A 15,836-nucleotide genomic window follows, 5' to 3' on the forward strand; every position below is an offset into this window, starting at 1 on the left:
CTCCTTGATGATGGTTGGGTCTTTCTTCCACCACAAAAGCTTGGACCTTGATAGCAGGGTCCTCATTGACCTCGGCTGATCCCATTCCACTCATCTGGACACGAATCCTTCAATCGGATCCAAGTTTGTTACCCCCATTACCCAAACCCCTTCATTCCTGTATCCAAACCTCAACACCTGACCCCGAGTCCTCCCCATGACCCGAGCCCCTACAAGCCAACTCCAGACACAACGGCAACCGACGAAGCAGTACTCACCCCAGAAGAAGTTTTGTTGACATGGTGTCACTGTGCTGAAAAGGCTGTTAGATGCCATAGCTGCCTCTGGTTGCAGAAAGCCCCACTTTTGTTCCTCTGTGGTTTCCGTGACCCTTGACACGTCCTAAACCAAGAGCACGCAGCGTGTCATGAAAAAAAAAATGGAAAAAGCCATCTACAAGACATGCTTTTACGTATCAACTATTTCAACGACCACAAGTAACAACCAGGTCTGGTTTTATGGAGCAAAAAAAATTGCAGAGGCAAATATCGCCTTTGCGGATACATCAGATGGTGTCGGACTTGCTTGCTTGGCGAGTGTGGTTGGAACGTACTTACTCGCTTAGCGCCGTCCTTGTGACTGGTGTTGGCCCGCGACGATTAACCATTTACACTCCAGGTTTCGCCCTCAAACACCAACCCCGAGCCGCACGTCTGTGGTTCTGTGGTTGTTTGGGAGGCGAGCAGAGCCCTCACACAACCCAAAAGGCACCAGCTTTAAAACTCGTCTCTTTCCTGCCCTCCATGTGCCGTCACTGGAGAGCCTGGGTCACATGCCCTCTGACGTCATCACGACACAGCAGTGGAGTGGGACAGCCTACCGTTGTGGCTTTCTTGCCTCGTCTCTCCTCTCCTCTGACTTTTTTCTCTCCTCTCTGGCTCCCCTCCTTCTCTCTTAAGCGTGGTTCAACAGCGTTTCCAGGCTCTCTGGGGGATTGAGGTCTGACGCTCCCATGAGTCAGGAGGCTTCAGTGGGGGCAGCTTGTTCAACCGCCCATGCCTCCTCAGCATATGGGGGACAGCAATCTCTCTGCTTTGCTCTCCCTTCACTCTTTCATCCACCTCCCTCTCTCTTTATGTGTCTCTCTCTGACTCTGCTGCTCCGTCCCTCAACTCCTTTAACAGGCTGCTGTGCTGCTCCTGTCTGCCTCTGAGCAGGGAGAGCTGAGCTTAGTAAGATTTGAGGGTGTGAGTGAGGAGCGAATGGCTGGCTGGCTGGCGGTGTGAGACTGGGTGTGTATGTGTGTGTGTTGTCTGTGTATACATGTGCAGCAGAGAGAATGAGGAAAGAGAGAGACAGAAAGGCTAAGTGTGTGTGTGTGTGTGTGTATGTGTGTCTGTGTGTGTAGTAAAAGCGGAGGCGGTGTGAAACTGCTTATTTACAGAGGAGTGTGCGAGAGCTGCTCCAGTGTCACTTTCCAGCCTGAATTTTAAAGCTTTTATCTTCCGTTTCACACTTTTTCCTTTGCTGTGTTACAAACAGTATTGTTATTGTGTTCTTACTGTAATAACTGTGTATGTTTGTGTATGCACATGTGCATGCAAGCCTGAACTGACCTTTAATTGGCTTCCATAGAAGCGACAGACAGGGGCGATTCCTGTAAGAGGCCGTAAATCATGGCCACCTGTCTCGTTTCTGAAAGAGATGCCTTCTCACAGTCTCGCTAACACACACACACACGCGCAAGAATGGCCTGCCAAGATGTAGTGCAGTGCAGCTCATGACAATTAACGATGAATCATCAAACACACACACACACACAGACATGCGGTACACACCCATCACACGTCACGCCTCGTCTTTGATCAGGGACCGTAGGTGTTTTGTTTCAACACATCAAAAACACAGACGGGGTGTTCGTACAGAAGAAGAGGAATGTGTGGCATGAAGCTCGGGGTTCAGTCAGGTTCAAAAGTATATCAGTCGTCGTGTCACTAAGTATGTAAGTATGACTAAGTAGTAAAGAAAAGATCCATGCCTCGGGCCCTTTTCTCATGATTTGTTATTACTAGTGGAAACTACCTTTTAATCAGTCATTTGAATCTCTCACGATTTAATCATAGTCTGTAATTAAAAAGGCTGGTCCTTCTAAATAAAGAATGGCAGCTTTTATGAGCCATGTTTTTGAAATATCCCTCTTGAACGGAGGTGAGCAGAATTCCCTTTCTGTTGCTAACAGAATTAAAATAGTTTTTTTTCCGTATGTGACCAGTACTATGGATGATGCACAGGTTTAATTGGAACTATGTTCTATCATAGAAATAGTAAATAATAAGAAAACTTTTGCTGCATTTTTCAAATGTATTTCTTTATGGCTGTGAGCATCATAAATAAACTTAATTTTACCTTTATTGCATTGGGGTAGCAGCAGAAATCTCAGACCAAAACCTAGACACCACAAGAGGTAAAAGACAAAATGTTTTGTTTTGTCATTTTTTGGAACTGTTAAAGGCATTGTTACAATATGAAAACGAGCAGAATAAGGATATAGTTTGGGTGTAGTATTTGAAATACATTTTGCTTGTCTAAAAGTAACATTTGATAATTTGTCTTAAAGTATATTGTAAAGAAATGTTACAGTAATCCAGATGATTTAAATTTTGTAAGACGTACAATGCTTCATCACAGCCCTGAGATAACATTAAATCAATGGAAATCAAGGATTTTTCATGTTATTGCATTACATAAAAGTGAGGTCAATGAAAAAATTTGTAACTCTACTTCAAGTTTGTAAAATGTAAAACTATGGCTAATAAAAACATCTGTGTGAGTAATAAAGTAAATTGAAGTTCAATATTTACTTAAAATCTAACTTACAATAATAATATAGTAAACAAAATTGAAATACAAACAATCCCCAAGAAATTATACGGCACAACTGTAGTTCCACAAGTCTTTGCCACTTGCCCTATTTTTGTGCAGTGAAACATTTTCCTTGGCTTGGTGCTTTGTAAATATTTGCTGTCTAAAACAAGAACATGCCTCTTGAGTTGCAGCACATGTTACAGAATCCTTAGGGAAGGCCTATTCAGATGGTGCACACACACTGACTATCCCAGAACGTACACAGTACCTATCTCCATATAGAGATTGAATCGTTCACATCATGCATGCAGTTCACCTTGATGCCTAATATACTATTCATCAACAGTCTTCCTTAAAGGAGAATTCCGGTCGATTTCCACATGTAGCTTTGTTTAAAAAAAAAATGGTATTGCTGTCAGGAGCGAGACAAATGAAACAAATCGGTTCTGCCTACACCGAGTTATCCTCCTGCTAACGTTAGCACCCAACAAGCTTAAACAGGGCAAGTTTTCAACGTGTTTTTAGCTTTTAAACATGTTCAAAATGTCATTAAAAGTGCCTACCCATGTGAAGTGATTCCTCCTGAGGGAACACAGTGAATCTGACTGCTGCAGATGTGAAATAAATGAATGAAAGTTGTGCTAATTCAGCTGTGTATAGTTCCAGTGTTGAGACTGCAGTTAGAGAGCTTAGGGACCGTTGACAAACTACAACATCAAAAACAGATAAAACAAAGATGTGTAGGCTATCAATTTATTGATTAAATAAGGTCTTCAAACTTACCTCAATTATAACTTGCCTCCTGCTAGTTGTACAACAGCACTTAATTTTCAAAAATAAGTATATGCTTATTTTTGAAAATATCAACTCTTTTCAGTTCCGTTTGTAGACGTTCCTGAAGCACAGGAACTAAACAGAGCTGAATTAGCACAACTTTCATGCATTTCTTTCACATCTCCAGCAGTCAGATTCGCTGTGTTCACCCGGACGAAATCACTGCACATGTATAGACACTTTTAATGGCATTTTGAATTACTCTAGCTGGAGGATAACATGGTGTAGGCAGCACCGATTGGTTTCATTTTTCTCTTTACTGACAGCACTCCACATTTACAAACAACAGAGCTACTGTTGGAATCGACCGGAATTCTCCTTTAATGATTGTCAGACTAAATTGTTGACTCACCAGTGCAAAAGCAAAGACAAGCTGGATTAGGGATTAGTTTGGTACTTCATACTTTGACAATAATATTTCATGTCATGTATAAACCTTTTTAAGGTTCTTGTGAATGGATGATTTGCTGTCAGAAGCATTAAACTTCAGGACAGAGTGCAGCACTGCCGTGAGTTCTGCTAAGCCACAGTAAATTACACGCAGTTTGATGGGAATCTAATTTGCACATCACGATGAAATCTAAAAATCGGAATGAAAAAAAAGCATAAATGTCAAACCCGACTCGTATGGCAGAAAAAATAACTTCTTGGGTGGCATGGCATGTGATAAACAACCTTGGTGAAAATCCGGACTATGATGATGTCGTCTCAGATATCTCTGCATGAATTCTTTACGAACTGCAAGGATTGAAAGGCCAAGGAATGGATGATGTTTTCCCCTCACACAGTAACAACATTTAGATGAAATCAGCCCAATATTGTTTTACTTGCCCAACTTTTGGTCAGGTCAGTGGTTCACCCACCACAAATCGATTCCATCACCAAAACCTTGACCACAACCCCTAGTTGTCTATAAGCACGTCTAAGGATTTTAACCCAACTCACCCCTGATCTAATCCACAAAAAAATTTAATTAATTTTGGAAAATAAGGTATTTATTGAATTTATCCAGCGAGATTGGACGGATTTTAACAATTGTATTGTAAGAGGAGCCAGTGATCTGTGTTTTAATAGATTTAACATATCTAATCATACTGTGTATGTATAGAAGCATGGGAGCGAGTTCAGCTTGTCTTCATTTTGCTGTACTGACAATTTTGTAATATATGTACTCCTTGCTGTTAAAAAAATGCTTCTATGTGAAGGTAATCATGTTAAAGGCTAGAATATACTGTGGAATATAATATTTTATTCATTACTGGTTCTCCACTGGTGGCCGTATACTACACTTGCTATACTTGTGTGTGTGCGGAGCAGAAGAGCCTGGCCATACTCTGAGCTCTGGCCAAGGTCTGCCCTGAGGACTGTGGTCGATGGCCCACCCTGCCAGACACTTTCTCTCTCGTACCACTCAGGACCACACACCTTCAAATGGACTCGTTTTGTTATCACAAGCTCTCGCAGAAACATAATAGAGGTATCATGTGTTGGAACATGCTTTAAAATTACACATGCTATTAAGACAGTGTGTGTGTGTGTGTGTGTGTGTGTGTAATGCAGTGTTGCTTTATTCCTCGCTTTGTCGCAGCAGATGGACATTGCAGTGGGCTGTTTTCATAGCTAATTATTTCTTACAACAGAGTATTTCTAGAAAAGTAATGGAGGATAATGATACCTAAGATGGATTAAAATTAACTCAGACTGAGGCTGTCTGGATTTGTCTCTCGCGAAAGCTAAAAGTGATGTGACATAATTAGCCCAGAGCAGACATTACAAGTGGAAGTATTACAGTATTAGAAAAGGAAGGGCTTATTAATAGCCCTTTTGGCTTGTGTTGTGTACTCTCTCTGGCGAGGCATCAGAACGGCCCGTCCGGGCAAACAGGCAGGTACAGTGATTCACTTTAACAGGCGACATCTGTAAAACGCCAAGGTAGTTTACACTGCGGCCAAGCCCGAATTAACGTGCTTTCATTGGAAACAAACACCGCTTGCAATCAGCTTCTGTTGGCCGCTGAGCCGCTGGTGTGAACGTAAATATCTCCTTACGGCGCTGCTGAGGCGGGACGGTGACCTGGACCCACACACTGAAGCAAGAGTCACAGAGGGGTTCACTTCAACATGGTCCAAAACTCATGGAAGTGCAGAAACGTAACGCCAAGAGGATGTTGATGTTCTGTGTGAATTGTTTGGTAAAGTACGGTATAGTATAATCTTAATGAAAAGTAGATGTTTTTCTTTTGGAGTCCAGCAGGGGTATCTACATCGTCCAGTGACTTAAGGCCCTTTATTGTGGTGTCTGGACAGCTGTTTTTGGAGTCACAGCTTTGAGGGAAAATAAAGTTGGCCTTTAAGTAATAAGGGGAAATGTTTAATGTCAAATGGCACACGCACAACCTAAACACACATTAAAAATAGCTTGTGGAGTTGTGATTACATAAAATTGCAAAAAGGGGTAAGTTAGATCATTGGTAAAGGCTGCGATGAGGAGGCTGTGGCTGACCACCGAGAGACTGGGCCGTTTTTTTTCTCCATTCCTCATTTTAATCAAGGGCCCAGTCCAGTATAAACAGCGCCTACCTACACTGCAGTTCAAACAGTGAGGCCCGCTGAGACCCAAGCGATGATTTCTAAATGTTCACTGACAACTCGGTTTAATTTGTGTGCTAAGTAGATCGAGGTGGACTTATATATATCTTTCCCACTTGGCACACATACCACTCTCCCGCTACTTTTCCACCTCTGAGAAACTTTATGATACTTTATGAAAAGCAATACTGGTCCTCCAGGAGTCCTGCTGTCTGGTTTATATATGCCATGCTGTGTTAAAGGTGAGGACAGGTCCAGCCGAGACTTACAGCGGCTTCTTCATACCAAAGACAAGCTGACCGTGACTGAGGACCTTGTGGTGCTCCTCCTTCTACTCTAACTCCACTCTGAGGTTGGTACAGTATAGTTGCCACGAGAAACCCTGTCATTGTGTGGTCAGTCGTCAACAACTGAGAGATTTTACAATAGCTGCGAGGCCGAGGTTGACAGAGTTCAAGCGTCCAAACTGCTAAGTCAGCATTATAATTACGTCGCACTGATGATACAACTCCCCTGCGAGGTCACATGATGCCCGTAGTCACAAGTTGCCGTCACTCTGGGTAAATGTCAATAACAGAAATGACTGTGTGTCATGCATACGGCGAGTGTGAGGAGTAACAAGTTCACTCTGCGCTGGTCATGACTCAAATCTAGGGGGTCACCACAGCCAATCGCAACGTGAAAGGGCTTAGACTGTCCATAAGCTGTCCATTATGTGTCTCACAAACTCAAGTTTACTTGCTGTCGAGAACAAAGTACGCCTGATGAAGGCAGACGGCTCACTGGAGAAACAAGCCATTATGAGGAGGAGTTCGGCACTGTGTCACTGACAATGGGGCAAACAAAAGGCTCTGTTGTCTCCTCCAGTTGGTGGGTTATTTTCTTTTTTTTCTGTGGGGCTTTTGTTATGGATAATTGCCCTCCTCACATGATTTCATAATGCTGTGACTCGTCTTTCAGTCCCTGTGTAACACAATAACAAGATAAAAAAAGGGGGGGGGGGGGATCTAAATCTGAATTTTTGACATTGTTTAGAAGTGGCCACTTTTCTTCATTGTGGTGTATAATTTTAGAAAGATGTATGAGCAGGACGCTGACTTGAACCAGTCATAATACAGCCTGCAGCACAGGCAGGCAGGCAGGCCAGCTTCCAGAGTTCACTGGCTGTATTGTCTTAGCATAATCATTTAAAAGTGCTCGCACAATTGTACCATGGTTTATGGCTTTATATCTTATTGCTGTCTTAATATCAAATTCAAATCAGATGGGAATACTCCCGAGCAAACCCAGATTTACACTGGATAAAAAAAGAAGTTGCCATACTGTGTAGCATTGTACAGCTGTATTCCATCTGACATGTATTTCTATGTTGTACAATCATTTTCAACATTAAATAGAAGTACATTGAAAGTGGTTTTGTATTAGCTGTTATAAGCTCATATTTATCACCTGATGCTCTTTCAAGATGGGTGTTTCTTTCTTGCTGAGAGCAGTTTATTACGGTATGCAGTGTGTAAATAAGAGTCTGTGTTGCTACCCTTAGGACTCGGTTGAACTATAAAAAATGTTATCCACACAAAGCCGTCTCACATGTACTGTACCTGCACAGAAGAAACCCTGTGGCATTGTCTATCAGATGCTTGGTAGGTATGCAATCCTCCTGAGTCAGCAGAGATCAATCCGAGACAGGCCAGCCAAGGAATGTATTTACTCCTCATGGGGGAAAAAAACACTTAACTTCAAACAGAGAGCACAGATCACATTATAATGTATGCTGGAATTTGACTAATCCAACAGCATATTGACAGCTAGGAATGCATATATTATAGTATGGCTAGGTAAGGGAGCACTTGTAAACACATTCTTAAAATGAACATGCATTCCAGTGTGTGCCGTTAAAACACGCATGCAGATTAAATGTGCTTGTAAAAAATTAAAGGCTTACTGTGCTACTGGAAGTACTTTTTTAAGTGAAAACAAGAAACTCAAAAGCCCAGTTAAACAGTGGTGGGTGTTCTATGTTATTATAAAAAGTGGCACAGGAGAAAACCGGAGTTTACATGCATACCTGAAATACATTTTCATGCCAATGTGTGGTTTTCAGGGGGGCGGCTGTGGCGGTTGCCTGCCAATTGGAAGGTTGGGGGTTCAATCCCTGGCCCTGCAGTCCCATGTTGAAGTGTCCTTGAGCAAGACACTGAACCCCGAGTTTCCCGCGATGCTGCACCATTGGAGTTTAAATGTGTGTGAGTGTTTATCTGATGAGCAGGTGGCACCTTGTACGGCAGCCTCGGCCACAGTGTATGAATGGGTGTGAATGGTGAATGGTTCTTGTTCTATGTAAAAGCGCTTTGAGTAGTTGTTAAGACTAGAAAAGCACGATATAAATCCAGTCCATTTGCCACATGCCATTGTATAGAAAATACCCATTTAAAGTAAAAGTCCTGAGCTGAAATGTTAATAAACTAAAATAGTGTTTTGTTATAATATAACTACTCACTGTGCAGAAGGATGGCCTGTGTGAGTGGTATATTGTAATATTGGATTACAGATACCAGTGCATCAATGTGTAAGCAGAATTTCACTGCTTTGTTTTTTTAGATCAATTTTTTTATTGATAATAAACAGGTAAACTTTCAATATTAGTACAGTTTTAGACTTTTAAAAACATCCCAAAACCTAACACCTAGCAGCATTTCACTGTTGTAGCTGGTCCAAGTGAAGTTAATTTTATCCCCTTTGTATGTTAGACACTTTCACTTTATACTGCATTTTAAGATGATTATTAGTGCAAACTAACTAAGTTATATTTGTCAAATAAATGTAGCGGAGTAAAATGTAGTTAAATAAAAGTATACAGTAGTATAAAAAAATCTGTTAAAGTACAGTACCTGAAATGTGTACTTTATTACAATACTTGAGTAAAAGCACATTCCATCATCTTGTCTTTGCACTATATTGTAATATATATTTTCCGGATATATATTAAACACATATGTACTATCACAATAGCAACAACGCGTTACAAAATAAAAGTAATCTGTAGAATAAAAAATAAAAAAAACAGCAGCTTTGTGAAGGTAGTCACTGAATGGAATGAATATATTTTTATTTACTTTTTACTTTTTATTTTAATATACGATTTATATTTCAAGTATTACAGTAAGCCCTAGGTGTTTAATAACACACTCACAATCATAACACTGTGAAATAAAATGATTGTTCATGAATACTAAAATTTGTCATAATTGTCATTGTCATTATAAGTGTTATAATAACTAAAGATAAGAATAAAGACATGTATCACACATGGTAATTTATTTGAAGCACATCTTTAAGCAGGAAAGTTGGGGCCATTTGTGAATGAGGGTGCACTGAACTATACTGCGATGCATTTAAATGCAGCAGGACAAATCAGCAAAAAAAGAATTGAACGAGGACCAGCATGCCTCTCTTTGGTCAACAGAATGAGATCTTTTGGTGCCATTTTTATCCAAACAGTCAAACACAACTGTTCCGCATATGAAAGGACTACAGTTGGACTTAAATGAGGTTTCTAATGTGTCTCATTTGAACAGCACACATATTGTTCCTCCCCAACATTATTTTACAGATGGTGGTTTTGGGATGTGTATTTGTGAATTACAATGACTCCTTTTTTACTCTCAAAACATTCCTGCAGCCAGCGAGATGAAATGCTGGAATCTGAGGCACGATGCTAATTTGAAGACAGAATAAATCTATAAATCTGACTTAGTCTCTCGCCCGGGGATATACAGCCATGATAATTACAGGTTGTCTTTACAGACATGCAGACATCTCTCATCTGTATTGCTAATAGTATAAACAGCAGGGTACTACGTGCATTCTCAATGTCTGGTAGGGGTGAGCAGAAGTAAGCTGTAACACTGATATCATTATAAAGCAGAAATATGGGGGCTCAAATTGCATGTTGTTGTGATGAAGGATTTACAGCAGTTTAAAATAAATGATCTGTTTGTCGTTATGCTGTGTGTCAGGTGTGGGATTATCCACTTATTATCAACCATGAATAATTCTGAAAACACAAATGGAAATAACATTTGCAAAAGTGCAAAGCCAGATGTTCAGTCTTTGTCATGAGCCTGAATTAAAACATATTTGTGAAAATATCGCTTTATAACGCTTTGATTGTCCCTCGCAAACAAGCAAACAGGCATCCCCTGTCCCTGGCAGAATGACAGAATGAGACACATCTAACACAAAGCATAACGGATGGTCTGGGAGGACAGTGCTGCATCTGGTTGTAGTTAGATCCTTGTTTTGCTGTGTCCTTCAGACTGGGTGCCATAGGCCCAAATGCTCAAGCAAGAAGAGTTCATATGGACACAAAACCAACATGTGGTGCCTGAAAGACTCCCCACAAGGGTCAGCTTCAGGACTCACCGGCCCAGGAGACAATGGATCAGGACGCGGTGGATTGGATTGAATCGCTCGTGCAGGCCATGAAACCAACACTGGAGAGACATTAAAAAGAGTGTTGGCCACGTGGGGAGCTTTATTGAGCTAGAATTCTAGAGACCAAGCAAAATGCAGGCCTGCCCAGATTTAATCTACACTGTTAAAAAATGTCTCCTTTTCCTGTTTCTCATTTTATTCCACCATGAAGTTTTGAGTTTTCTCAGCTGACCAGTTGGGCTGGATACGATCCACACTAGAGACCATTCGGAGCAGGTGAGCTTCCCATCCAAACCAATCAAACCCACTCGTTCTCTAAGACGTGAGAAATTTCTATGTGCAATGCTAACATGCCCTCTCCGTGGGTCGGCCTTTCTGCCTCTGCCTCTGCATTCGTAGGAGTTCATAAGAGGCAGTTATATTGTTTTTGCATGGTCAGACTTTTCCGGGTATTTTTGCGGCCTCCTGTTTGCACACCTGGCGGAATTGTGAAAGTTTGTCTTGGGTCATGTGTGTTTACCCACCCCAGGCCCCAGAGGTGACCCCATCACGCCACCGACAGGGAGGCCAGCACTTGCGTGTGGCGATTTCCAAAGTGGCCAGGCTTGGAGAAGGGCCACATTGCCTGTACTGCCTTTCAGCAATCTGGCCCCGCTCTGGCTGCGCTTAGAGGGGGGGGGGGGAGGGGGGACTTGTTGGCAGGGCCCTGCAATGTTTTCAGAAGCACAGACTTCTGGCAGCATCGCTCAATATGATGGAGAAAAATGCCTGCTGCTAATGAAAGCCAGCAGTGTCTCTTGAATTGGACTATAACCCGAAAGGCATTATGTAACTGAGATATCGTAAACATTTCAAAATTGTCTCTCAACAAATTATCAGTGTTTATTTTTTTCCACATTATATTTGATATTTTTGAAACAGTTTGTAATTGAAGGAACTGCTCTGAATGTAGACAGCGTTTCTTTTGAAACCAAGAACATTTTGCCTGCAATTATTTTTCTATTTGATTGTCCTTTGGCCAACAGATTTCAAGAGGGCAAGTAACAGGCATGGTTTTTGAATGTTGGTACGTTATTCGCAAGGAACTAATTTGTATTCATAAATAGTCAAAATACAAAGATTGACTTTGTGGCTTTAGGATAATTTTATATGTTTTATTTAGGATGTGCAATTTAGATTTGAATCACTGTGACAAAAACAAGACCCCGGCTTATCAGAGATGTGCAAACGCTGCATCTGCAATAATCAGCGACATATGAATGATCCTCTTTCACTCGTGTTTTCATAGTGGTGTTTTTAACCCGAGCTCAGTCCTGCACCTACAGTATGTATTAGTCAAATATTTATCTTGTTCAGAAATACGCGGCTATATTGAGATGGGAATAGGGTAAGATGATTTAATGGGCACATCAGAGAGCCCTCTTGAGTGCCAAAACTTTGCAATTTTGGTGGTCTTCTCTCAGAGATCAGACACCTGAAGGGTCGTTTAGGAGACCACGGGATGCTATGATTCAAGACCCACTGAGGGGACATGAAAGTGTGTAGAAGATGGAAGGGCCTGGATGGCAATTACTGCTCATCAAGGCACATTTCAAAGGGTGACTAAATTGTTGAGAGTCATGCATATACTAGATTTACAGATTTTCCCCTTGGTGTCTCTCCTAAATAGTCAGGGTGGGGAAGCAACATTTTTATGTCTGCACACATATCATCACTACACAATAAACTAAGTTTATCTTCACTGGAGCAGATTTTTCAAGAGTAAGAAGTTAATCAAAAAAGTATTCCTTGCTGTCTAACTTACATATTTGCTGTACTGTTTACTGACTGCTGCTTAAGCAAAGTACAGTATAACCATTTGATCCAACTGAAATAACAGAAAACGAGACATTAAAGAAAAAATCTGTCTCAGTCTTTATTTGGAATTCTAAATCTTCCGCTCTTCGACTTTCACGCTGAGTACCAGCATAGAAAATGTGCTTTTTCAGTCAATTTAATGAACCAACTTTCACTCAAAATAGACTGAACAAACATTTCATCTTTAAAGCTATTTCCTCTGGATGATTCCGTGCCATATTTGAGAACAGAAAAAGTTTCTAACTTACACATTGCACTTCATATATCACCATTAACGTCAAATGTCATAATCTTAAAAATAACATTTGTCTTGTTGTATTTTTTCCATGTCATGAAATTTGATGAAATGTTCTAAAGTGTCCTTTGTGTTGTCCTTTGAATAACCAGCCACAGGAATAGATACTTCCAGAAGGCACTACTAAAGTTACTGCATGAGGGGAATCAATCATGACACCCGAGTTCTGCTTTTTCACTTAAAAAAGTCGTAACACTTAATCACTGTACAATTCCTGGTTTAAAAGCATTGAAAGCACTTGTAAATTCCTCAAGAATAACAAGTTATTCATTAAATAACAATGCAAAGTCGCTCTGTAGTAAATAACTGCAGAAAACACATGTGTACACTGTAGAAAACTCACATGTACAGTTACTCGTCAACACAGAGTAAACAGAAAACGGGGTGTTAAAATATGTTGTCAGTAACATACTGTATGTCTGTGTTTTCCAAAGAGGAGAATGAGCTACATGTGGATGTATTTTGAGGGTTATTGTTATGAAACAAATTAGTTTTTTATTTTTCTGTCTTTAGTTTTTGACAGGACAGTTAGGTGAGAAAGGGGGAAGACAGGGCTGTAATCAACACCCCCAAGACTAGTTCAGTCCAAGTCAAGACCGAGTCCAAAGCGGTTCGAGTCCAAGTCAAGACCGAGTCCAAAGCGGTTCAAATCCAAGACAAGACCAAGTCCAGGACAGGAAAAAAGGTCTTATGCATTACAGAATCAAGACAATCATTTTGGGTTTGGCTTTCCCTCCAATATTATTATCAACATAATAAAGACACCTGGACTTGGTTGAGACCCAAGGCCATATCTGGCAAGACCAGTGGCCAAGTCCGAGTCCAAATAATAGCGAGTAAAAGACCATAGAAAAACGGTCTAGAGTACTACAGCCCTGAGGGAAGACATGCAGGAAATCCTCACAGGTCGGATTCAAATGCTGGACCTCTGCGCCGAGGCATACACCTCTCAGTACATGTGTGCCCGCTCTCCCACTGAGCCAACCTGGATAAATGAGTTTAAGAAAGGATTTTTAAGGACGATGCCAAATGGGCCCATAAATAATTTTCTAGGGTATAATTCAATATGCAAAACTGTAATAACCTGCATATGGGGTGATAATGATATTCTGGGTTTGCTTGGTTTAGAAAACCAAAAGAGACACTATTATTCCCTTTTACCATGTCTAGGCTTTTGTCTTTGATCAATAAAATAACTGACTGGTAGTGTGATAATCCTCTTTAAAGGTTCCTAATGGTTTCATGACATGAGAACCACGTGGGTGGCCATGATCATTTACATAAATGACACATTTAGAACTGCTTGCATTCAAAACAGTCATTAAATCAGTGTTCCCTAATGGTGGTTCTTATTTTAATAGGCAGGATTATATGAAACGCTTTGACATTATATTATATATTGAATTAGTTGCACCTAATTAGAGGGGAATGCTTGATGGACGGCTCTTCTTATTCACAGGCACACACCACCAGACCAGATTCACAAATATTCTTTCCTCTAAAGCAACCGCAATACTTTTGTGTTGTTTCAGGTACAGTAGGTTCTCATTTCATTCATTTGAGCAAACCTCAAAATAAATGAGGCTATACATACTGTACATGTCGCGCTATTCAAGCACAAAGTCAAATTCAACAAGACATGACTTTATTTTTGGCGCTTTAATTCTGCAAAATACTGCAAGTCGATGGGATGTTCAGGTTCCATCCTATTAAGACTCTAAAAATGGACTAACTTTTGTGTGCTGCTTCTGCAAAGTATGTAAGCAGCAGTAGCTATCTGCCCTGACCTTCTCCTATAACCAGGGCCAGGTTTCCCTAAAGCATCTTTGCCCTACAGTAAGTTCATCTAGGTTTCACTGTAAGCTGATGTGTAAACATGATCTCAGTGAAAAAGGCTTTTAAGAAACTCCACAAGGCCAAGTGCCCTGCTGCCAAACAAGGCTAAATGGTTTACACAGAAAATATATAAACCCAAACTACCGCTTCATAAAACGCAGTTTCAACCGATAGCTCCCTCGCCATGCAAAAACAGGCCTCAAGGGAATTGGCTGAGTTGTCCCACCCACTCACTTTCTCAGCTGGAGAGAGAAGAAAGACGGACTGTCGCAGATGCTCTGTGTGTGTAATCTAACTGGATGAATGTGACTGTGTGATATACAAGTGACTCATCCCTTGCTAACAAATGCCTTCATTTTAACTTCAATTTATTGTCATGACAGCTGTGAGATAAAATATCACCAATGCAGATATCACCGCTCACAGAGCCGAATCCGAAGACACGATGACTACCCACCTATTGAAGGCATGACTGACTCCCAGGGCTGTTGCCAAGAAAGGGAGATCCCCTGCTAAACAATATGATATCACTTAATCCCGCTCCTATTCCCCGAGCAGCCAAGCCCACATAGGCTTTCCACTCAGTGGTGATGACTGGGCTCTCTGCTGATGAAAGAGAGCAGAGGCCCATTAAACCTTACGACTCATCGGCTCATCTGAGCAATCTGGAACAGGCGAAGAGCTGGGGGAGCGGCTGAAGGAGACAAACAACTGACAGTTACAGTACAGGGGATTTCATTTTTTATGGTTCAACTTTTAAAGCTGGACTGGAATTATGATTTTTCCCAAAACAATATCCTTTGTTTGACATATTTGGTCAAAATTATAACTGACACAAAGAGAAATATAGTGGCTCCTATAATTATCAATATCAATGAATGCATAGTACAGGCAATTAACCATGTGGGGAGCCAACGTTGTTAGCTGTTGCTTTGAGGTGGAATTTATGAATCCCTTCTGATCACTGCTGATTGGATGATTTATTCAGCTCAGTTCAAAGGTTTATGGTCCCTGACTACGTATCTCGCAAAGGTTTCTTCTAACCTGCGTAAAATTCCCATTGAAATCCAATTTAGTCATCTGTTTTTAGGTTCAAAATTTAAGTCAACATGTTTTGAAAAATTGTACTGTTAATATTTTTATCT

General features: G+C 40.9%; 1 protein-coding gene across 2 annotated transcripts in view; it reads right to left on the reverse strand.

Moving 5' to 3' along the window:
• runx2b (RUNX family transcription factor 2b) overlaps nucleotides 1-1,282 on the reverse strand; it is a 43,134-nt gene extending 41,852 nt beyond the window's left edge. Inside the window, exons 1-2 of one of the 2 annotated variants that reach the window (XM_034899514.1) lie at nucleotides 597-1,282; nucleotides 258-381 (exon numbers count right to left, since the gene is read on the reverse strand). In XM_034899514.1, the coding sequence (XP_034755405.1) occupies nucleotides 258-315 (58 nt within the window). In that variant the 5' untranslated portion in view covers nucleotides 316-381; nucleotides 597-1,282. Of the gene's footprint in view, nucleotides 1-257; nucleotides 560-596 lie in introns of those variants that run through there. The other variant, XM_034899515.1, reaches the window with a different exon arrangement.
• Between the last annotated feature and the right edge of the window lie 14,554 nt (nucleotides 1,283-15,836).

The sequence above is a fragment of the Etheostoma cragini genome, chromosome 18 (genome assembly GCF_013103735.1).
Source record: "Etheostoma cragini isolate CJK2018 chromosome 18, CSU_Ecrag_1.0, whole genome shotgun sequence".
NCBI classification, from domain to species: domain Eukaryota; kingdom Metazoa; phylum Chordata; class Actinopteri; order Perciformes; family Percidae; genus Etheostoma; species Etheostoma cragini.